The sequence below is a fragment of the Protopterus annectens genome, chromosome 6.part0, assembly GCF_019279795.1.
Source record: "Protopterus annectens isolate FY-2018-M chromosome 6.part0, PAN1.0, whole genome shotgun sequence".
Lineage (NCBI taxonomy): Eukaryota > Metazoa > Chordata > Ceratodontiformes > Protopteridae > Protopterus > Protopterus annectens.
Window position 1 is genome coordinate 1,353,076,743 of NC_056737.1, and position 25,753 is coordinate 1,353,102,495.

The following is a 25,753-nucleotide window of genomic DNA, read 5'->3' on the forward strand; positions in this document are numbered from 1 at the left end:
AAACAAGTGCCCCTTGAAATACCACATAGGTGGTAGCCCACTTAACACAGAAAGTGTGATTAGAGACCTTGGGATACAGGTGGACAGTGGACTCTCTTTTGATAAACACATCACCACAGTAGTCAGAAAATCTTTCTACGTGGCCCATCTAACTACAAAAGGCTTCTCATCTAGAAAAAAGGAGATCATTGTTCCCCTCTACTCATCCCTCATTAGACCTATTATAGAATACAATGCCCCATTTGGTATGTACCTCACAAAACATTTGCAACAGCTGGAAAGGCCACAGAAATACCTCACAAAGAGGATCACTGGCCTAAAACATCTACCCTATGCAGACCACCTCAAAAAACTCCAGCTCTATTCTGTTTCATATCGTCTATTCAGAGGTGATCTCTGCCTAAAATATAAGGCCATGTCAAACCCACAAATGTTGGACCTGCTCCACTTAAAGAAATCCCAATCCATCCGACCCACACGCTCCAGTGACCTAAACCTTGTCATCCCAATAAACAACACTTGCTGGAGGGCTAGGTTCCTGTCCCAGAGACTTCCCATACTCTGGAACAGACTACCCATTCAGGTCAAGCAGAGCACCTCTTTGACCCTCTTTAAGAAAAATCTTGACGATTGGATGGGAAATAGGAAATTCACCCTGGAGATCACTTCATTGGCTCTGCTTGACAGGGGTGCAGGAAAATAAATTTCTGTAAGTGCCGACAGACAGGGAATCCATATGGCTAGGCTTGTATAGGCCCTAGGCCCAATAGCTTAGTACCTACCTATGAACTTTGGAACTCTCTGCCCAATCCACTTATGAACATTTCTTCATCTAAACAGTTTAAAGAACTCCTAAAAACCCACCTTACAGACTGGGCTCTGCTCCTGCCACAGCCCGGGTTAGACCTACTAAACTCCCTCCAAACCTCCTATACTACATCATCCCCAACACTGAACCCACTCAGCAGACACCTTACTGATTCTTATATCAAACTTATTCTCTAACTACTACCAATGTTCAATCGCACTAACTTATTTTTGTTTGAAAACTCTATGTATTGAAATTAAGTACAACTATTCAGAATGTATTAAATGTTGTTGCTATAATTCCTATTGTTTTTTCACTCCTATGAAGCATTACTGTTGTAAATAGTCTTATTATAATTACCTACTCTGTGTTACAAATGTATTGTTGTATTAGAAAATGTAGCAACTTAATGTTTTTTAATATGTGTTAAATATACTCTGTACTAAAGACTTTGTACTATTTGATATTGGAGCTTTTCTCCCCGGGTCTCCACTGAAAAAGGACACATATCCAGATGGACTTTCCCGGTTAACAAATATAAAATAAACAAACAAATAAATAAATAACTAGATAAGATTTAAATGAAAATAATATCAAAAAGATCTGAAAGATTTTAGGAGATGTGTTGAGACAAGGAGTTTATGAAGTGAGGGGAATACAAAGATAGGAGATGTTGATTGCAGCTGAAGAAGTGGTAGATGATATAATAAGACGAGGTAAATGAAATGAAAATGGTAGTAGGTGAAGGTACTCAAGCATTTGATGATGTGATTCATGAGGGTTCATTGGATACTCTGAAAGGGTGATATTTTACAGGGATGATTTGAGACTTTTTCAATCTGTGCATGAGAAAATTATGCTACAGAGTTAGTAAAATGGGTGGTGTAGTAGGAAATTTTCTGTTAGGAGGGGAATTAGACAAGGCTGTACTATCAAACAGTGACTTATACTGCTTATCAATGCAATAGCAAATGAGCTGGAGAAGTCTGGAGCAGGTGCATAATGGGTACAAAAAAGTTAAGATTCACACACTTTTATCTGACATGGATGATGTAATATTAGTTGTAATGAATAAGCCCACTATATGGAAATATTAAAATAATTAAATAGATTGTTAAAATTAGTTGGTCTGTATTTGAATAAGGAAAAAATAAAGGTTTATGGGATATAGTTGAGACAGAAGGTACATTTTTCTCAAAAGTCGAATTTCATTGCTGGGAGTAAGATCTGGATAAAGAAAAGTGGTTGCAGAGCAATGGAAAATATAACTGAAAAATAAAATATGACAAGGTACTGGAGAAAACGTTTAAACTTCCTTTTAGAAATAAAATTTATTGAATAAATTCCATAATTTGGGCAAGTTACGATATTTGGAAAGTGTTTATATTATACCAAGTAAAAATAAAAGGTATCACATACTCTTTTTGATACCACATGGGGTTCAAGATTGAATGTAGTTAAAAAGGGGGATTTTATATTTCAAAGATGAAGGAAGAGTTTTAGGGTTAAATTAACCAAATAGTGTATGGGTCATGGATTTTAAATAATATATGAAGCGGAAGGGCGTGTAGTGAAGACTTTTGGAAGAAAATAGAGGGCTGAGTCTTGAAAAGGGAAATGAATGTGGTATGTGAGTTAATGAGGGAGTATCAGAATAAAATTATTTTATGGAAGGTTAAACCAGCATGTTTAGAAAGGGAAAGAGAATGATGATATGAAAGTGAACTGAGTGCATTTCATTATGTCAATAAAGTGGAAATATTTGGGAGAAAATGTTATTAGTGCAATCAAGGGAAGAAAACTGAGGTGCAAGACTTTAAGAACCTATTAGGATTTTTTTGTGGAGACTTAATATAAATAAGTTACTTGTCAAGGGAAATATGCTATATAACACCATTGCAGAAATCTTATACTTTGCATGTAAGGAAGATAAAACTACAGAGCATCTGTTTTTGCAATGTGAAATGGTTAAATATGGAAAGACATATTTAAGGAGTCGTAGTTAGATAATATAAATACTATAAACATGAAAAAGGTGTTACATGGATCTTATGAACAAAGAAGGGAAGAGAAAAGTAAGGAAATAAATGAAAAAAAAATAATATATATATATATATATATATATATATATATATATATATATATTTTTTTTTTTTTTTTGTGGGGGGAAATATGGAAAAGATGGAGAGAGAGGATGCAGGCTAGTATATATCAAATAAGGCAGAGATGTGGTTGCTGTGGAAAGAATGGGGAAAGGAATAAAAATATTTCTATTATTATATGTATTTATTGTGTTGACATATACAGCACAACATCTGCAGTATAAATTTAGTCAAACAGATTGAAACAAATTTAGAATTTGTAAAGTGGAATGTGTTTTGGCATTGTATGAAAATATGTTCTCACTTAAATACATACATTTGTTAATATACATACATGTACGTATACAATAAAAAGGCCCCTAGTCTTTTCAATAAATGCTATGGTATCCAATTTCTCTGCCAGGAGCACTTTCCCTTAGTAAATTCCATAACTGAGTCAAACAGCAACCTAAGTGCCTGGGTAAGGTGCAGATATGCAGGTTGTTTATCATTAAACCACCGACAAAGTGAAAAGAGTACCTTATAGTAATGTCTACTGTGTGAAGAGCTCACTGTAAACAAAATAAAAGATGGAGCACAGATAAATTTTAACATAGATGAAACCTGTAACCAAACTCTAGAATACAGTTTATCCATGTCCTTAATCATTACTATAAATGTCAGAGTTTGTATTTAATTTGTTATACAGATGAATCTAGCCCTGCTTTGGGAGATGAATGCAGTGATACAGGCATAATTTTGATCTCACAGTGTACCTTACCTATGATTGTTTGGTCTTTACTTTACTATGACCACAGTTCATTTGGTTTGGCCTTTCAGTCCATTGTCAACATTGAAAATAACACATCATTGACAAAAACACACAGTGCATAAAATTAAAGGCAAAACTAAAAAAAAAAAAAGTTGTCTGAGGGCTGCTGGAAAAAATGCCCAAACAGCTATACAGCTCTTTTGACAGTTCTGAAAATATTATAAATAAAAAAAAAATGCTGAGCTGATTATACAATAAAATACATTCTGTGACCATGAAAGCTAGTATGGAAAAGTAATTCAAGTCTGTCCCCCACTTTCAAAGCTACAAATTATAATATTTATTTTTAATCGCAGACAAATGTATGCTTGTGTCAATATCAGGCCGAATACTGCCTCATAAATATGTTAAGCAGGAAATAATTCTCTGATCAGTTCCAGCTGAGTACAAAGCATGCTACTGTTCTACATGCATTCAGTAAAATAATATCAGCTATGTCATGCATTTACTTCATATCTTTCTTTAGCAGGCCACTAATGAAATCTTTGCAGTCTTCAGATATCTCATCAAATGCTTCATCATCGAAGTCCCAGGTAGCCGAAGTAACATTTGCTAATGTCTCGTTGTCATTGTCACCCATAAAAGGTGAAAGACCACTGACCCTAGAATGAAAAAAAAGTGACAATGCTATTTGATTAAAATTATTTTTATAAGCATCATTTCATGTTCTGTTTTCATTAGTATCATCAGTTAAAAATTAAAAAAAAAAAAAAGCAACTTGTGTACATCACCTGAGGTCTTTTCGGAAGAAGCTGTTAACCGTTCCTCTTGCTTGTATCTAGTTGAACCAATACCAGTAACCATACCTATCAACTTTGGAGCTTTCAAACTCACATCAGGGAGCCATCAAAAATCATAGCACAGGGTCCAAACTCATAGCAGTTAAACTTTCTGCTGCATAATTTCATGCCCCTCCCCCCACAAAGTGAGTGAATAATATGTAAATCTGCCCTTTTGGGGGAACAGTTAAGATCCTTGCAGAGAAATGTTGCTTACTGCATTATGATGTTATACATACAAAATTCCCTACACTACAAAACAGACTAGGGACTACCTTTGCAATCAACGACCACTAGTATAAATCTTTGTGCATTGTTATTTTTCAGAATTACAGTGTATGCTAGCAAATCAGACAAATGCAGAAGAATGAGAAAAGAACACGCCTAGAAACTCAGAGGGAGGTAGGGGTTGCAAATGATCTGCAATGGAAGAATGTAAACAGGATCATAGGAAGTTACTAGGTTATTGGCCCTGAGGCCCTTACAAGCCTAGCCAAGAATTTAGCAGACGTTCTAACAAGTCAGCACCCTATGCCACCTTCCAGCAGTGACTCAGGTGGAATCCCAGGGGTGTATTTTCTGTTCCCCGTCCAGTTATTCAGGTTGAACTTAAAAAGCATTAATGAGGTACTCTGCTTGACATAGAGAGGGAGTCTATTCCACAAAATAATTAGTCTCTGGGACACAAATCTATCCCACCAACAAGTCCTATTGATGTCACAGACCAAATTGAGGTTGCACGTGCGGTTTACTTGAGTGGAGCTTGACTTGCGGATATGCAGCAGTCCCGTCAAGGGGGAGTCTGAGATTGCTTTGTATACTAGACATAGGTCACCTTTCAGGAGTCTGTAGGAGACTGAGTACAGGGACAGGGCCTTTAGCCTATCTCTGTAGGGAAAATGCTTGAGGCCCTGGATTCTCCTGGTGAGAAACCTCTGTGGTCTCTCCAGCTGCTGCATGTACTTTGTGAGGTACATGCTGAAAGGGACATTGCACGCAATAATGGGTCTTATAAGGGAAGAATACAGCGATGTTATGACCACCTTGTCCCTGGATGAGATACCCTTACTAATGAGGTGAGGCATGTAGAAAGTTTTCCGTACAATGGAGGCACATGCATAACATATACATTTTAAACTTCTTTTTTTTCTATCCTTATTTTATTGCACCAATGTATGAGGGACATAATCAAAATTATGGTTAACCTCTGGATAACAATTAATGTTGTAATAAGAGATTTATTTGAGCTGTTTGGAAGCACTGTTGATTTGTCCTGTACAAACCTTTTAACCAATGTATAAGCATACATGTGTACTCTTAATATAGTATGTGTGAATATCCCCCCAGCATCTGCAATGAAAAAAGGCCTAGTCCACCTCAGCTTAGAAAATATGATGTGTGTGTGTATTTCTGCATGCATGCACTTGTATAATTATGTTCCATGCCCTACTGCCAATGATGATATGCAAGAAGGAAGTACAGCTTTCTGATGGCAAAACTTTGGATTTATAGTGACCTAGTGTGCAGACTGAAATGCTTTAATGAGTACAGCTTATAATGTACATACAGAAAGTAAAGTTATGTAAGCTGAACTTACCATAACAGTAGATGTTGAAATGATCACTGCTGCAGTAGCCTTAGCTATATGGGTTAAATCCTGCCAAGGATATAACAGCTGGCTAGCTTCCAAAGCATCAGGACACCTTCCACATGCCCAAACTATCAAGCAGCTTGAGCTGAGCTGAAAAAAGACAAGTTTGGGCGTGAAACCTTTCAGTACTTTCCTGCCAGCAGAGAAAGGGGAGGCTTAGCCCTGAAATGGCAGGGCCAGGAATAACAAAAAATAAATGTCCACACCCTGGCATAAAAAACACACGAAAAAAAAAAAAAAGAGGTGGAGGGAGGGAGGGAGTGGCTACTGCAGCAATGAAATTTGAATATCTACTGTTATGGTAAATTCAACTTACCCAACTACACTGTGTTCTTCATATTGATCACTGCTGCAGTAGCTTTAGCTACATGGGTAGATTACCATAGCTAACAATATTTGAGAGATGGATAGACAAGGATCCAGGAGCCCCTGGAGAATGGCCCTAGCAAAGCATGATCTAGACCTAGAAAAAGAATCCAGATTACAGTGCTTTGTAAAAGAATGTACAGAGGACCAAGTAGCAGCTTCTAGAATGTGTCTTGAATCCATCCCTTTCCAAACAGCCATAGAAGAAGCCAAGGTCCTTGGAGAGTGGGTCTTCACCCTGCCTGGAACAGATTTGTCATGGTGAGTATAACAAAAAGTAATAGCCTTAGACAACCATTTAGAAATAATTTGTTTTGAGATAGGTTGACCCTTCTTCTTACCTTCATAAGGAATGAAAAATTGATCCAAAGAACCAAAAAATTTAGTTCAGTCACAATGGTACCCAAATTGTCTGTGGATATCCAAGGTATGGATTATCCTTTCTCTCTCATTTTTAGGTTCAAGAAAAAAAATGGAGAGATGGGTGGTATGGCTTAAAGTAAACTTGGATAGCCCCTTAGGCATAAAAAAAGGATTGGTTCTCAAAGAAACCCTGTCTATGTGGAAAACGAGGTAGGGTTGACTCACCATAAGATCCTGCAATTCGGATAGTCTTCTTGCAGAGGTCAGAGCAATCAGTTCCATATTAATAACCTCAAGTCAGCCAGATTAGCTTGTTCCAAAGGAGCAAGTGTCTCTCTCTAACACAAAGTGAAATCCCAAGAAGGAGTCACCAGTTTACTTGGAGGCCACTTATGCAAGATCTCTTTCAAGAGCAATTTGACATACAACTGCCTTGAAAGAGGAGGATCCATAGGCAGACATGCTGATAAGGCTGATAAATGAACCTTGACAGAGGAATAAGAATAGTCATAGGACAGTAACTCACACAAATACTACAAAACCAGAGAACAGCTAGCCATGAATGGGTAGTGGTTATGTTGTTGGCACCAACTAGAAAATCCATTTGCTAATATATGATTTTGTAGTAGCAGGCTTTCTTGCCTCCATTAGTACCTACTGCACGTATTTATAAAACAGGTGCCTAAAAGGAATTAAGACCCTATCATCCAGGCATTCAACTGGGGTGATATAATCTTGGGTTGGGAGAATGGCCTAATGGTTAAGGTGTTTGCCTTACAACCACAAGGGTGAGGGTTTGAATCTCACAGGGGATAACTGGCTAGGCTTAAAATGGCTCGCAAGGACAGTTAGCCTAGTACTGACCTATGAAATCTATGAAAAATCAAAAACTGAAGATGATTGATTTTGGGGTGTATCAAACACCCCTGTTCTTGTGTGAGTAAATATATTCTGTGAGGAGGCAAGCTTGTAGTAATAGCCCCTGGTCATTTCCAAAAGAAGGGAGAGCCACCATTGCCTGGATCAGAAGGAAGTTACCACAATGATCTTGAGGGATTCCTTATGAATCTTCAAACGTACCCTGGATGTTAATGGAAAGGGTTTTCAGGGCATACAGGAACATTCCTGTCCAAAGAAAAGAAAAGGCATCTGTCTTCCAGGCCTTCTTGCATGGAGTCCTGGAAAAGAATTTTGCCAGTTGATTGTTCAGAGAGGAGGCAAACATGTCTACTTGAGGAGTTCCTCACAGATGACTAAAATCTTGGAAGAACCTTGGAACTAGTTTCCATTTGTGAGATTCTACCCCTGTCCACTCAGTTTGTCTGCCACACAATTTGGCTCTGACGGAATGTAGAATACCTGCAGAGTACGACTTTGCTTTGAAGCTACATCCCAAGCTAACATGGCTAGTCTCAAAGGGGGCACAATCTGGTTCCCTCCCTTGCTTGTTGATGTACCACATCACTGTGGTATTGTCTGTAACTTCATGAAGGGGTCCCTGGGACCAAAGATGGTTCAGAGAATTGAGTGCCATGATCAGTTCAAGCATCGCCTTGATATTTATGTGCTTGTGTCTGTCCTTGGTGTCCCACATCCCCTGCACTTTTATCTCTCCTAAAACTGCTCTGTAAGGAAAGTCCAAAGCATCTGTGGTGACTGCTTTGTAGCAGGGTTGGAGAAGGGGTGATCTTGACGTAAGGATATCTGTTGTCTCCATCAAGTGATTTATCTTCTGTCAAATACCAGTACTGGGATCTGAAAAGATAAAGGAGGTTGATGCTGGGACGAAAAATATTTCAGATACAACTGTACTGTTTTCATGTGGAGTTGTGTCAGGGGTATCATGAGAATCATAGATGCCATGTGACCTGAAATCCTGAGGTATTTCCTTGCAGTGACAGAAGCCTGAGTAGAAAACCTTACAAATGGATCTATAATAAAGATCTATTTTAGCCTGTGGAAGAAAAGCTCTTTGAACTGAGGTATCTAGTTGACACCCAGGAACACAATCAAATTCAAAACAGCTTGGAATCCCAGCTTGTGCAAGAGATTTCTCCCTAAAGAGAGGGAGTCTTATTTTGAAAACGACTCTGCAGAGATGAGCATGTTGTCTAAATATGGAAAAATGTGGATACCCTGTAGAGATTTCTCACCCAACAGAGGGATTCCAGACATTTTTAAAAAGACTCTACAAAGATAAGCAAGATGTCTAAATATGGAAAAATGTGGATACCCTGTAGCCTGCAATTAGCTATAACTGGAGCTAGACACTTCGTGAACACTCTTGGTGCAGTGCAGTGCATAGTCCAAAGTGTAAGGCTAAGAACCGATAATTTGATCCAGACACATAAAACCCTAAGAAACACCTACTGTCTGGATGAATTGGAATGTGCCAAGTGTCTTAAGTCTAGTGTTACCATGAAATCTGAAAGAAGAAGAGGAGGAAACAGGTTGTGAAGTGACATCATTTTGAATTTGGGCACTATTACAAACTGGTTTAGGAAAGAAAGATCCAAAACTGGTCTCCAAGCATTTTCTTTCTTTGGGATTAGGAACATCCTTAACTCATTCACTCAGAAAGTTTGCACTGTAACTTCCAATGGGCGGAGCCTAAGCTTTTCGCAGAATCAAATTATGTTCTCACATTTCAAACAAATGTTCATATCTCTGGAACCATAAGGCTTATGAAAGAAGTATATAAACTGTTCAGCACAAACTATTTTATAGTGGTAGCATTCTTTAGGTTATAGGTCTTAAACTGAATTTTATATGTCACACTAAACACAGTAACTATTACATTTGTAATATTCTGCAAACAACTTACAATGTCTCAGCAACCACTCAATTTACACATATACTGTCAGCAGCGGTGGTGGTGGTGCTGCGGTAGCGTTGTCTCCTCACAGTAAGACGTTGTTCTGTTCGATTCTCAGCTAGAGCGTCTTCTGTGTGGAGACATGCGTGAATGGGTGTACCTTCATTGAAGGTTGTGCGTCAGGGCCAGCAACTTGGCACGTAAAAAATCTACTGACAATCATTAGCGTACCGGAGTTCTGCTGTGGTGACCCCTAACCGGGAAAAGCCAAAAGACACAACAACAACAACTGTCAGCAGCATTTTATTCATCTCCCATACCTAGCAATGTTGAATGTTTTACTAGAATATGTGAGGATGATTTTTATAAATATTACAGACAAGACAATAAGAATAACAGGAAAAAGAACAAATATTATAATATGACCAGCCCTGAAGTAGATTCACTTGCTAAATTGATAGAAGATGATATGCTAACCATAAAACCAGCCGATAAAGGGGGTGGCATAATTCTTATGGATACACTAGAATACACTGAGAGCATGTGTACACTCTTGAACGATACTAAAACATATACAGTTTTATCCACTGCTGAAATATCTAAGATTATACAAAATGTGCATGACAACATCTATGATCTCCTTATGTGCAGACAAGTGGACAAAGAGTTATATGACTTTTTAGTTATTGACTCACCACTGACACCCTCTATGAAAGGCCTACCCAAGGTACACAAGGGAACATTTCCACTTCCAATGCGCCCAATTGTTTCAGGCAGGGGATGGGTCACTTCTAATGTATCTACATATCTTGAGACCATATTAAGACCTATAGTTGACTCCATCCCTACTATTTTAAAAGACACATATCATCTGTTAGATGACATCCATGAATTTAATGAAAATTGTGGAGATGCCTTGAATGGATGTATTTTGATAACTTTAGATGTAAAAAACCTCTTCACTAGTATACCTAATGAAGAGGGCCTGCAAGCCATAATGGAAGTGTTTAATTTAGACACAGATTTTGATACAAATGAGAAGACTTTGCTATATCTTCTTTTACAAATGGTTCTTGAAAACAATGTGTTTATGTTTAAAGACAAATATTATTTACAGCAATGGGGAGTAGCCATGGGCACCCCCGTTGCCAACACTTATGCTAATTTAGTTGTCTTTAACTGGGAGAGGAACAATTTGTTTAGTGACATTAGGTACATTAACAATATAAAAATGTATAGAAGATTTGTAGACGATATTCTGATTTTATGGGATGGCACTATGGATGAATTTGAAATGTTCTTAGCACATTTAGATTCTACCACCCAGTTCTTAAAATTTACTATGGAGTGGTCTTACACTCATATTAGTTTTCTTGACATTAACTTAGCAATGAAAGGATGTAAAATAGAAACTAGTCTATACAGGAAGGCATGTTGGGTGAACAACCTTTTACATTACAATAGCATGCATCCGAGACACGTGTTCCCAGGCATAGTCAAAAGTCAATTTATCAGAGTAGGGAGGCTATGTGAAAATGCACAAGTACTTACTGATGAAGTAGATAATATGGAGAAGCTATTTTTAGAAAGAGGATACAATAAGAAAATGTTGCATGATATTAAGAATGAAGTTTTTTCAACACATGAAGTTTTTTCAACACATGATTTCATGACTGAGTTAACAACAAAACATAATACAGTATTCACTAAACCTAAAGTTAAGAAATGGACATTATCCACCACTAATAATAGAGTAGCATACATAATTCAATATACAAATGACAACCTTGATTTAAAGGATATAATCAAACAGAATTGGAAGCTCCTAATCATAGATGAAACAACAAGGAGTATAGTAGGAGAGTATCCGAAGTTCATTTATAAAAATTCACCTAATTTAAAAAGATTGTTATGCTTTAAAGAGGAGAAAGGAAATCCCACTCAACAGATACAGTTTAACACCATGGGTACCTTTCCTTGCACTAGATGCAATATGTGTCGACATATCAGCGACAAACAAATATATAAACATCCTAGAATGGATTTCATGTTTAAACCTAAGTTTTATGCAAGCTGTAACTCCATGAACTTGGTCTACTTAGCAACATGTATAAAATGTGAAGCATTCTATGTTGGCTTGACTAAGAGAAAATTCAAGCAAAGGATATATAATCACATTTATGATATAAAGAAAAAGAATGATAAGAATGCTTTAGCTAAACACATAATTGAATTTAGAGACCATAGTTTTAAGTTCAGAGTGCTGCAATTAGTAAGTTTAAACAAGAGATGGGGTAATAATGTGAATACTCTAGCGAACGTTGAATTGTCATGGATCTTAAGATTAGGTGCTCATTTATATCCAGGCCTGAATCAGAGTATTTGCATTAAACCAGTGCTAGATGGCAGGATATACAAATAATGTAATATATTTTAACGCAGGACTATATATATATTTGTTCATTTTTATTGAAATGCTGCTATGAATTTGCTACTCATTAATATATAATACACCTATATATGAATATGATACGATTCTATAAAGTTTATTAACCATATGCAACAATATTTTATTTATGATGCTATATTTTAACATGGTTAATTGATTGATTTTTTATAATATTATATTTAATGTCTAGTTGATTATTTGTTTATTTATATATTTATGCATTTCTATATTTATATAGTTATACACCATTATATATACATACATATATTTACATCTATACTGGTATATATATTTATTTATCAGCTTTCAATATAGAAGTTTCATAATCAATATATGACATATTTATTTGTCCATTCATATTTGAAGATTTTATATATATATTCACTAATATTTGACATAAAATATATATTTATTAGCTATACATATATAAGCACACCCTTTTGCTATAGAATCTGCATAGCTACATGTCCATGTAGCTTTAGTTGTGCCTAGATTAATGTTATACAGAACAGGTTGCTCTCAATCATGTTTCAGAAATTTTAATAATATATATATATATTTTTATATATGCGCTTACTTGAAAGCTCTGAATTTTATGTTTCCTATATTTTGCATCATTATGTATTTTTATACATTTTATATACTTATACCCATGTATATATTTCTATTTAATGTTTTTTAATGTATAGCTTCAGCATTTGAAATATTTTATTGCTTTAGAGAGACATCATATAGCCACAGTTATGGTTGTATATTTTTTGTATAAAGACAAAGAGAAAAGTCACTTGAGCTTGTTTTGCACTGCCCCTTTACTAAAATAGTGACTACTATTCATCACTGTAAACTAATTGAATTGATTAATTGAATGACTAATTGAATTCTGCTGGGTATATATACTCCTCATGTTTGTTACTTGAATGTGAAGATCTGAGTATCTGTCTGTTTTTTATTCATTAAAGAGTTCGTGCATGGCATTTTGAAGTGGTTCCTGCTTTCCTGGTTGCCGAATCCGTCAGTGTTTATTACATTGTATCGTTCTCCTTTTTGGCTGAGGATTCTATTGGTACCATCCGGTATATTCATCTATTTTTATCTACTATTTTTACCGGAGGAGCCACACCATGGAAAATGTATCAGTAGAACTTGATTATACTCCGGTCTCCAGAGGGAGTCAATATGTATGGCAACATCTCATACACTCACATGAGAATCCGTTACTACAACTTGACTTGCAGGTATCTACTGAAACACCTAGTTCAAATGTTGAAACCAACAATATGACTGAATTTAATACAATGTTAAGACAACTAGAAAATGACATGTATAGGTTGCAAAGGTACTCCTGGCAGCGCAAGCACCTGGAGGCTTGCGTACATTTTAAAGTAATTCCTAGAGGCATGCGAGTACTTTGCATGCCTACTTATGGTGAACAACACCCTATCCTTCTTAAGAAGTGGCAAGACTTAAACATTAACATTGGCTTCAGTTATATTAATTTAATTCTGGAATATTTTTTGCCTATCGAGACAGAATTACAAAAGAAGGTTGAGGCGCTTCGGAAAGACATTTTTGAGCGCTATATGTCTAATAATTACTGCTCAAGAAAGCTAGAAAATTTGCATTCTCAATTAAATGTATATAGTGAGAAGCTTAAATTAACCAAGCAAAGAAAATTATGCCGTGATCATAACGATTTTTCAAACGGCAACATTTTCGTATGGCCGAGACTACATGAGAATGTACAACCAGGGGCAGCCGAAGGTATGGAAGGAGGAGTCGATGATGTCACGACGCACAGGAGACACGTGAATACCCGAAGTGATCGGATGATGGAACCGAGTGTAACACACACATCTACTGAAACTGTAACAGGTGAAGTGGACTCTAACGCTACCACTTCTAAGGAAACAGCCCAATCCAATGCATGGAAGCAAAGTAGAGTTGACATTGATACATCAACGCCACCTCCTAATCAACAGGCATTAGGAGCATTTAGTAAGGACATGGAACAAGTCGTCCGACGCAAAAATGTGAGCTCAGATGACACACGTTTTTTACCTTATCCTATCAGACAGACATATCATACGAGAGGCCGCTCACTAAGCAAAGGTCCCAGGAAGCGGAAGTTTTCAGAGGAAAGATATGGACAAAGGAAAAATGTAAGAAATTGAATAACTTGGTGTATGATTTCTCCACTAAAGTAATTAATGAAAGTGATTTAACTCTGTTAAACAAAGGGCTGGGTTTTATACCTTCGCAATGCAGTAAATTAAATAATACACTGACTGAACTGAGATTGTTTGGTAGGTCGGTAGCCCTCAAAATGTATTTTAATACACACACACAGAGATACCTGAAGCAGCCTCTAGTATACCTTTGAAAAAGAGAAGCAATTTCATTCCTCCCATACCTAGCAATGTTGAATGTTTTACTAGAATATGTGAGGATGATTTTTATAAATATTACAGACAAGACAATAAGAATAACAGGAAAAAGAACAATTATTATAATATGACCAGCCCTGAAGTAGATTCACTTGCTAAATTGATAGAAGATGATATGCTAACCATAAAACCAGCCGATAAAGGGGGTGGCATAATTCTTATGGATACACTAGAATACACTGAGAGCATGTGTACACTCTTGAACGATACTAAAACATATACACAGTTTTATCCACTGCTGAAATATCTAAGATTATACAAAATGTGCATGACAACATCTATGATCTCCTTATGTGCAGACAAGTGGACAAAGAGTTATATGACTTTTTAGTTATTGACTCACCACTGATACCCTCTATGAAAGGCCTACCCAAGGTACACAAGGGAACATTTCCACTTCCAATGCGCCCGATTGTTTCAGGCAGGGGATGGGTCACTTCTAATGTATCTACATATCTTGAGACTATATTAAGACCTATAGTTGACTCCATCCCTACTATTTTAAAAGACACATATCATCTGTTAGATGACATCCATGAATTTAATGAAAATTGTGGAGATGCCTTGAATGGATGTATTTTGATAACTTTAGATGTAAAAAACCTCTTCACTAGTATACCTAATGAAGAGGGCCTGCAAGCCATAATGGAAGTGTTTAATTTAGACACAGATTTTGATACAAATGAGAAGACTTTTCTATATCTTCTTTTACAAATGGTTCTTGAAAACAATGTGTTTATGTTTAAAGACAAATATTATTTACAGCTATGGGGAGTAGCCATGGGCACCCCGTTGCATGCTAATTTAGTTGTCTTTAACTGGGAGAGGAACAATTTGTTTAGTGACATTAGGTACATTAACAATATAAAAATGTATAGAAGATTTGTAGACGATATTCTGATTTTATGGGATGGCACTATGGATGAATTTGAAATGTTCTTAGCACATTTAGATTCTACCACCCAGTTCTTAAAATTTACTATGGAGTGGTCTTACACTCATATTAGTTTTCTTGACATTAACTTAGCAATGAAAGGATGTAAAATAGAAACTAGTCTATACAGGAAGGCATGTTGGGTGAACAACCTTTTACATTACAATAGCATGCATCCGAGACACGTGTTCCCAGGCATAGTCAAAAGTCAATTTATCAGAGTAGGGAGGCTATGTGAAAATGCACAAGTACTTACTGATGAAGTAGATAATATGGAGAAGCTATTTTTAGAAAGAGGATACAATAAGAAAATGTTGCATGATATTAAGAATGAAGTTTTTTCAACACATGAAGTTTTTTCAACACATGATTTCATGACTGAGTTAACAACAAAACATAATACAGCATTCACTAAACCTAAAGTTAAGAAATGGACATTATCCACCACTAATAATAGAGTAGCATACATAATGCAATATACAAATGACAACCTTGATTTAAAGGATATAATCAAACAGAATTGGAAGCTCCTAATCATAGATGAAACAACAAGGAGTATAGTAGGAGAGTATCCGAAGTTCATTTATAAAAATTCACCTAATTTAAAAAGATTGTTATGCTTTAAAGAGGAGAAAGGAAATCCCACTCAACAGATACAGTTTAACACCATGGGTACCTTTCCTTGCACTAGATGCAATATGTGTCGACATATCAGCGACAAACAAATATATAAACATCCTAGAATGGATTTCATGTTTAAACCTAAGTTTTATGCAAGCTGTAACTCCATGAACTTGGTCTACTTAGCAACATGTATAAAATGTGAAGCATTCTATGTTGGCTTGACTAAGAGAAAATTCAAGCAAAGGATATATAATCACATTTATGATATAAAGAAAAAGAATGATAAGAATGCTTTAGCTAAACACATAATTGAATTTAGAGACCATAGTTTTAAGTTCAGAGTGTTGCAATTAGTAAGTTTAAACAAGAGATGGGGTAATAATGTGAATACTCTCGTTGAATTGTCATGGATCTTAAGATTAGGTGCTCATTTATATCCAGGCCTGAATCAGAGTATTTGCATTAAACCAGTGCTAGATGGCAGGATATACAAATAATGTAATATATTTTAATGCAGAACTATATATATATTTGTTCATTTTTATTGAAATGCTGCTATGAATTTGCTACTCATTAATATATAATACACCTATATATGAATATGATACGATTCTATAAAGTTTATTAACCATATGCAACAATATTTTATTTATGATGCTATATTTTAACATGGTTAATTGATTGATTTTTTATAATATTATATTTAATGTCTAGTTGATTATTTGTTTATTTATATATTTATGCATTTCTATATTTATATATTTATATAGTTATACACCATTATATATACATACATATATTTACATCTATACTGGTATATATATTTATTTACCAGCTTTCAATATAGAAGTTTCATAATCAATATATGACATATTTATTTGTCCATTCATATTTGAAGATTTTATATATATATTCACTAATATTTGACATAAAATATATATTTATTAGCTATACATACATAAGCACACCCTTTTGCTATAGAATCTGCATAGCTACATTTCCATGTAGCTTTAGTTGTGCCTAGATTAATGTTATACAGAACAGGTTGCTCTCAACCATGTTTCAGAAATTTTAATAATATATATATATATTTTTATATATGCGCTTACTTGAAAGCTCTGAATTTTATGTTTCCTATATTTTGCATCATTATGTATTTTTATACATTTTATATACTTATACCCATGTATATATTTCTATTTAATGTTTTTTAATGTATAGCTTCAGCATTTGAAATATTTTATTGCTTTAGAGACATCATATAGCCACAGTTATGGTTGTATATTTTTGTATAAAGACAAAGAGAAAAGTCACTTGAGCTTGTTTTGCACTGCCCCTTTACTAAAATAGTGACTACTATTCATCACTGTAAACTAATTGAATTGATTAATTGAATGACTAACTGAATTCTGCTGGGTATATATACTCCTCATGTTTGTTACTTGAATGTGAAGATCTGAGTCTGTCTGTTTTATTCATTAAAGAGTTCGTGCATGGCATTTTGAAGTGGTTCCTGTTTTCCTGGTTGCCGAATTTGTCAGTGTTTATTACATTTTATTCATCTAGCTGAGAGCTTTCATATGAGGCTAAGGAGTTCTGTCTCTGTTATTTGATTGCTGAGATATTTAGAAAAATGTGAAAATTATATCTATATAAATTAATATCATAAAAACAACAGTTAATATCTATTTATCTGCACTAGACAGAGGTAAACTATTAATGCAGTCGAGTTTGCTATTGTGCCAGCTTTAAGATAAAATGTTTTAAAACCTTGTACATAACATGGTTTTGGAATTATTGATGCAAATATGAGCAAGCAATATTTGACACCTACAGACGTCAGTAGGAGTTAACTGCAGATACACCTGGATGCGTCACTTGGATGTAATGAGTTAAAACAGTACCAGTGGCCATAGCCTGGAAGAAGTATCAACAGAGTCACACACAACACACACTGCAAACAATGTGTAGTGACATGTGCAATAAAAGAAACTAAGTTATTTAAAGCAGACTTTTTCTTCACAAGAAGAAAATGTAGATAAAACATTCCTCATACTTTCATAATAAGTCAGGATAAACTTTAACATATGAGCCTGACAATTTAAAATTCAAAGTTGCAGAAGTAACACTTTTTCCCATACCTATCAATAATTTTCGCATCCGTATTAGAAACAGTAGGATTGGAATTAACTAACTTTAGGTTTATCCTGATGCTTCTCATGCTCACTGCGGTGTGTGCCAGCCACTTCTTAGTCACCCGAACAACGTGGGTATTCCCTCCCTTCAAATTTTCTGCAACTAGTAGAGCAGGCTCCTAAACGACCGCACCTGAAAGGAAAGGAGCCTCCATCCCTCCAACAGCATTTTGCTCAGTCGCCTGAACAACGCAGGTATTCCCTCCCTTCCAATTCTCTGTAACTACTAGTGCAGGCTCCTAAACGACCGCACCTGAAAGGAAAGGAGCCTCCCATTCCTCCAACATCATTCTGCTCAGTCGCCTGAACAACGTGGGTATTCCCCTCCTTCCATTTCTCTGCAACTACTAGTGCAGGTTCCTAAATGACCACACCTGAAAGGAAAGGAGCCTCCAACAGCATTCTGCTCAGTCACCCAAACAACGCGGGTATTCCCTCCCTTCCAATTCTCTGCAACTACTAGTGCAGGCTCCTAAACGGCCGCACCTGAAAGAAAAGGAGCCTTCATCCCACCAACAGCATTCTCCTCAGTCACCCGAACAACGCAGGTATTCCCTTCCTTCCAGTTCTCTACAACTACTAGTGCAGGCTCCTAAATGACCGCACCTGAAAGGAAAGGAGCCTCCATCCCTCCAACAGTATTGTAGGTTGAAATCTAAAGCTGTATTATTATTTTTATGGTATTAACTGTTAAACTCAGCTGGCTTGTACACTCGCAGCGCCCCAGGAGAACGTCCCTGTTTCCTGTTCCTAGCATGCCTAGTAACCCTCCATTTCTCCCATACTAGACCTATACTGCCCTTTTAGGCACTAGAGGATGTTGTAGAGTTGGGTTTGTACACTACTCTCAGCTCTAAGACTCCGCTGCTCACAGATACTGTCAGAACTTAGTGTCTAATGCTTTAATTTAGTTTAGCTTGAAGTGAGAAACCTTGACAGATCACTAAGCAGCAGGATAGGAACTGCAAGGTACTACTTCCCCAACTCCCCTAGCATTGTCCACTACACAAAACAAGTTTCATATACTTATCGATGTAATCTCCTCCTTTGAAAATTTAAAAAGTAAATGGGAAATAAAACAGGCAACTGATTGTTTTTTTTCAGACATAAACTAACAACAGGATACTATAAGTTTTTTTTTTTTTGCGCCTCTTCCATCAGGGCCACTCTAGATAGATCACATCCCTTTCCCTGCTTCACCCCCTAGACTTTCTGTCCCTCCCTGTCCCCACCCCTAGAAATCTATAACTATAGGGTCAAATACGCGGTGCCATTTTTAAATTCTTTAGTTTTATCCTGACGCTTCTCCTGCTCACTGTGGTGTGTGCCAGCCAGTAAGTTTGTATTAATTTGAACAAGAAATGCTTTTCTTTCTCAACCATTTCCTAGCAAACTACTAGGCTACTGTTGTTGATCATTTCTTTTTAATGCCTTGAGTTTAACCGTAACCAATCTTTGGGCAATTGCTAGTTGTACTGTTTCTTGAATGCTTCTTTTATCCCAACTCATCATCATCTTCTTTCGGCTGTTCAAGTTAGGGTCCGCCACAGCGGATCATCTGTTTCCATTTCTTCCTTTCCTCTGCATCTTGCTCTGTCACACCAACCACCTGCATGTCCTCTCTTACCACATCCATAAACCTTACCTTAGGCCTTCCCCTTTTCCTGTTACCTGGTAGCTTCATCCTTAGCATCTTTTTCCCAATATACTCAGCATCCCTCCTCAGCATATGTCCAAACCAATGTAATCTTGCCTCCCTGGCTTTGCCTCCAAACCTTCCAACCTGGGCTAACCCTATAATATACTTATTCCTGATCCTGTCCACCCTCGTCAAACCCAGTGCAAATCTTAGCATTTTTAACTTTGCCACATCCAGCTCTAACTCCTGCCTTTTTGTCAATGCCACTGTCTCCAACCCATATAACATAGCTGGTCTCACTACCCTCTTGTAGACCTTCCCTTTCACTCTTACTGGTACTCGTTTGTCACAAATCACTCCTGACACTCTTCTCCACCCACTCCATCCTGCCTGTACTCTCTTCTTCACCTCTCTTCCACACTCACCATTACTCTGAACTATTGATCCCAAGTATTTAAACTCATCCACCTTCGCCACCTCTACTCCTTGCATCCTCACCATTCATCTTTCCTCCCTCTCATTCACAGACATACATTCTGTCTTAGTCCTGCTGACCTTCATTCCTCTTCTCTCTAGAGCATATCTCCATCTCTCCAGGATCTCCTTCACCTGTTCCCTACTCTCACTAGAGATCACAATGTCATCTTCAAACATCATAGTCCACAGGGACTCCTGTCTGATCTTGCCTGTCAACCTATCCATCACCGTTGCAAATATGAAAGGGCTCAGAGCTGATCCTTGATGTAATCTCACCTCCACCTTAAACGCATCTGTCACTCCCACCACAGACCTCACCGCTGTCACACTACCCTCATACATATCCTGTACCACTCTTACATACTTCTCTGACACTCCAGACTTCCTCATACAATACCACAACTCCTCACTAGGCACCCTGCCGTATGCTTTCTCTAAGTCTATAAAAACACAATGCAACTCCTTCTGACCTTCTCTGTACTTCTCCATCAACACTCTCAGAACAAACATTGCATCTGTAGTGCTCTTTCCTGGCATGAAACCATACTGCTGATCACTAATCATCATGTCCCTTCTTAACCTAGCTTCCACTACTCTTTCCCATAACTTCATGCTGTGACTGATCAATTTAATCCCTCTGTAGTTACTACAGCCCTGCACATAACCCTTATTCTTACAAATCGGTACCAAAACACTTTTTCTCCATTTCTCAGGCATCCTCTCACTTCCCAAGATTTCATTAAACAATCTGGTTAAAAATTCCACTGCCAATTCACCTAAACACCTCCATGTTTCCACAGGTATGTCATCTGGACCAACAGCCTTTCCATTCTTTATCCTCTTCATAGCTATCCTTACTTCCTCCTTGCTAATCCACTGCACTTCATGATTCACCATCTCCACATCATCCAACCTTCTCTCCCTCTCATTCTCTTTATTCATTAACCCCACAAAGTACTCTTTCCATCTGCTCAACACACTCTCCTAATCCCAACTACGTAATTGAAATATACTACTTTAATCGCGCAAGCTATTATACATACTATATAGACCCTGTATGAAATATGTCTAAGCCACTAATGATGTTATATGGGTGAAATGTTTGTCAGCTGTGTTCTGCTCTATAACGCTTGCATGAAACACTAGAGTGATAACATGTTCAAGATCGCTACCAGCATTTGCCGCTACTAGCAGCTAGTTGCTTAGTTATCTGAACCAGGGAATGTATTGTAGTAAACTGCACTGAGCCTGTATTCCAAATAGCAAATGAGCATTTAATATGTGGCTATGACACAAATATGATCTTTATTATGCGGCTAGTTGAGCAAGTGTAAAGACTGCTGTATTTGATTTATTGTATATGTTGATGCCAAAGATGTTTACCTTCCTTAATAGGTCAGTGTAACCACTACCTGAACTACCCCCTATAGTTCTATCTTGCATCCATTTATTGCCCTGCTCACACACAAGTTTCACTGTATCACCTCCAACTTTATCCCTTAGTGCCTGCAGCCATAGAATAATTGACTTCCACAGCACCCTCCTAGTTCTAAATTCCTTTCATCTTTTTTACAGCTGCTCAGTCGCCTGAACAACGTGGGTATTCCCTCCCTTCCAATTCTCAGCAACTACTAGTGCAGGCTCCTAAATGACCGCAACTGAAAGGAAAGGAGCCTCCATCTCTCCAACAGCATTATAGGTTGAAATCTAAAGCTCCCCTACTCACTCTGCTCCCTTACCTTACCCTCATTCCCACCCACCCCCGACATCACTACATTTATAGACCCATAAACCACACCCCTACCTACCTCTTCACTTGTAATCCAATCAGCCCACACACTCCAGCTCCACCCCTATTTTCCAATCACATTTAATTTACACCTGCTCCCCATAGAATATGGCCTACCACATAGACTCACATACTCTTACAACATACATCATTCTCATACCTACACTCCTTACATCTCTATCTTTATTAACCCTAACTACCACTACATATTCCACCTTGCCATCACTAATTCCAAGATCTAGTACACAAACCCTTCCACTGTCTCTTAGCAGAAATAGCTATTCAAACATCTCACCCTCCTTATTCCTACACAAGACATATACCCTATACAAAACAAAATATTTCCATACCCAATCCAAACTCAAATTAAACACTAATCTTCCTAAACCACAATCACATAAAAACGACACCAATACAATTATTCACCTCCTCCTCTCTCTCATACAATCTGGGGACATCTACCCTAACCCTGGCCCTACATCTACAACCACCCCAAAATGCCTACAGCTTCAACTGGTAACAATAAACACATGTAGCATATGTAACAAAATTACTGAGTTCCAAGCATGGCTATCCACTCACACCCCAAATATTGTGGCAGTAACAGAAACACGGCTAAAACCTCATATTGCCAATACTGAAATTCTTCCTCCAGGGTATAACATACTTCGTGCTGACAGACTCCACAAAAAATGTGGTGGCGTAGCACTAATCTACGATCACAGCCTTAACATAACAATCTATCCCAAACAACCCCCCAATTTTTGGCAAGCTAGAAATCCTACTAACTTCCCTTCAAATCAATAATAGCAAACATATAATTATAGCAGTAATTTACATCCCACTAGGACAAAATATCCCCCTCCTTAAGGACTTTTTATCATGGGCAAAGTAAAACATATCATAGGAAACCATAATTCTAGGAGATACAGAAATTAATTGGCTAAACCTAACTACCGATTCTCCAGTCAATAGCATAAACCTACATAGCTTCACACAGCTCATTACAACTGCTACCCATGGCCTATCCACTAGATCTGAATCCATCCTAGACTGTATATTAGTATCTCATCCACAAAATTATTCCAACTCAGGTACCTTACCTAATATACTAAGTGACCACCTCCCAGCATTCACCCATAGGACACACCTTCAAATATCAAACACACATACCTACAAAACATCCAGAAATCTCTCCCACTTTGACCCAGATCAATTTGTAAGTATCCTAAAAATCCCAAAACTAGCTCCTACTAAAATCACTCCCCCTAGATGATGCCATTAACTATTTCAACAAACTTTTTCTAGACACACTAAATAGCTTAGCCCCTACTCAAACCAAATGTACCAAGGCTAACCATGCCCCTTGGCAAACTAAATCAACAAAACCTCATCCACAGAGATAAAGCATGGAAACAGTGGCAAAAATGTAAAATTAAACAAACTGAACTTGCCTATAAGCAACTGCGAAACAATTGCAAAAAAATAGTCATACAAGATAAGAAAAGCTACTTTTCCTCGCAGCTATCCACCGCAAACAACAACCCTAATATGTTTTGGAAATCAATTTCCACATTACTTAATCCTGGCACACCACAAAACCCATTCCCAGCTCCCAACAAAAGCCCACAGCAAATCTCTCATGATTTTAACACCCGTTTCATTACTACTATTCAAAACCTAATCAAAGACCCTACAACATACTCCACACATAATAATAACATTTCTCCTACACTAGGCTCCTGCATTAATAATCCAACAACACCTTTGTTCTCCATCCAACCCATTCCTGTCTCACAATTATGCAAACTTCTCAATAAACTTAAACCCTGCTCTCTCTCTCTCTGCAGACAACCCCCCCCCCCGATATGTAAAGCTAGCAGCAAATGCAATTGCATACCCAGTCAGTAAACTAATAAAGCGATCTCTTTCAGAATGCTATGTCCCAAAATTATGGAAACAATCTATCATTACCCCACTACATAAAGTTGGAACCCTCCCATGACCTGTCAAACTACCGCACAATCTCAATACTTTCACCATTATCAAAAATATTAGAAAAATGTGTACATACTCAATTACTTAAACACTTCCTAGACAATGAGCTTCTCTCTCCCCACAGCATGGCTTCCACCCAGCACATAGCAGAATTACAGCCCTGCTCTCTTTCACCAATACTGTCAACAAAGCCCTTGACGCTGGTCTCTACATCTCAGTAATCCTACTAGACCTGTCAAAAGCTTTCGACACAGTATCACACAACAAACTACTGTACCAAATATCAAAACTAGGAAGTTCCCCCAATTCTGTCAAATGGTTCACCTCCTACCTCAATAACAGGGAACAGTCAGTAAAATGGCAAAATGTGCAATCTACCTATCAAAAAAACAACATAGGAGTCCCTCAGGGTTCCATTCTAGGGCCACTACTTTTCAATATATTTATCAATGACCTTCACAAAGTCTCTCAGCTGGGTAACTTGATCCAATACGCTGATTATTCAACAATCATTACTTCTGCCAATAACTTCTCTGACCTTCTCAATATAACCCAAACATCTTTTACTTCAACAGAATCCTGGCTAAATAATTCTCAACTACTACTAAACGCCAAAAAAAACAAAACTACTCCTATTCACTTCAAAACTACCTAACACAGACTTTAAGATTTTTTTTCTAAAGATGTAACTGAAATAGAAATAACAAACTGCCAAACTATTAGGTATAACAATAGATGACAAACTCACCTTTGAACCACATATTCATAACACAATAAAAAAGGTACACTTCAAACTAGGCAAACTGTATAGACACAATTTATACCTCAACAAGAAAACTAAAGCTAAACTAACAAGTACCCTACTCCTCCCTTCCCTTCTATATGGATGTGCTATCTTCACCAATCTACTCACATCCCTAAGTGATAAACTGCAATCTTGCTATTATAAAATAGCTAAGTCTGCCTCAGGTAAACCAAACCGTACACACCACTGTGAAGCAATTGCAGAACTCATTTGGCTCAAATTCTCAATCCGTCTCTCTTATATCAAGCTAACACTAGCACATAAATTAATTTTCAACCCCCACCTCTGCCCATCACTTCACCCAGTCGTACAAACTTACAACCCCGCTCGGTCACTTAGATCCTCTCAGAAACAACTAATAAAGGTCACAAAACCTAACAAAAGAGCTGGACAAATTCTATACTCCTATAATATAGCAAAACTTTGGAACAAACTACCCTTCCATATAACTCTAATGGAATCTTCTAAACTCTTTAAATCATCACTCAAACTGCACTATCAAAATAACTTATCCTGTCACTGCACAATAACCAAACCTCCATAGCCTCCCCACCTCATGCTAAACCATCCTACAGGACAATCTCAGCTGACCTCTATATATATATATTGCTGCCCTTCCTGCCTGACTTTTTTCTTCTTCTTCCTACCTCTTGTGACACTATCCTATGTGACACTCACAATCTTACCTCACTATTACATCAGCC

At 37.2% G+C, this 25,753-nt stretch overlaps 1 protein-coding gene across 2 annotated transcripts in view; it reads right to left on the reverse strand.

Moving 5' to 3' along the window:
• MYLK (myosin light chain kinase) overlaps window positions 1-25,753 on the reverse strand; it is a 2,381,262-nt gene that overhangs the window by 145,184 nt on the left and 2,210,325 nt on the right. For both annotated transcript variants that reach the window (XM_044074915.1, XM_044074916.1), the window contains exon 28: window positions 4,171-4,323. In XM_044074915.1, coding sequence (XP_043930850.1) covers window positions 4,171-4,323 — 153 coding nt within the window. The remainder of the gene's footprint in view (window positions 1-4,170; window positions 4,324-25,753) is intronic.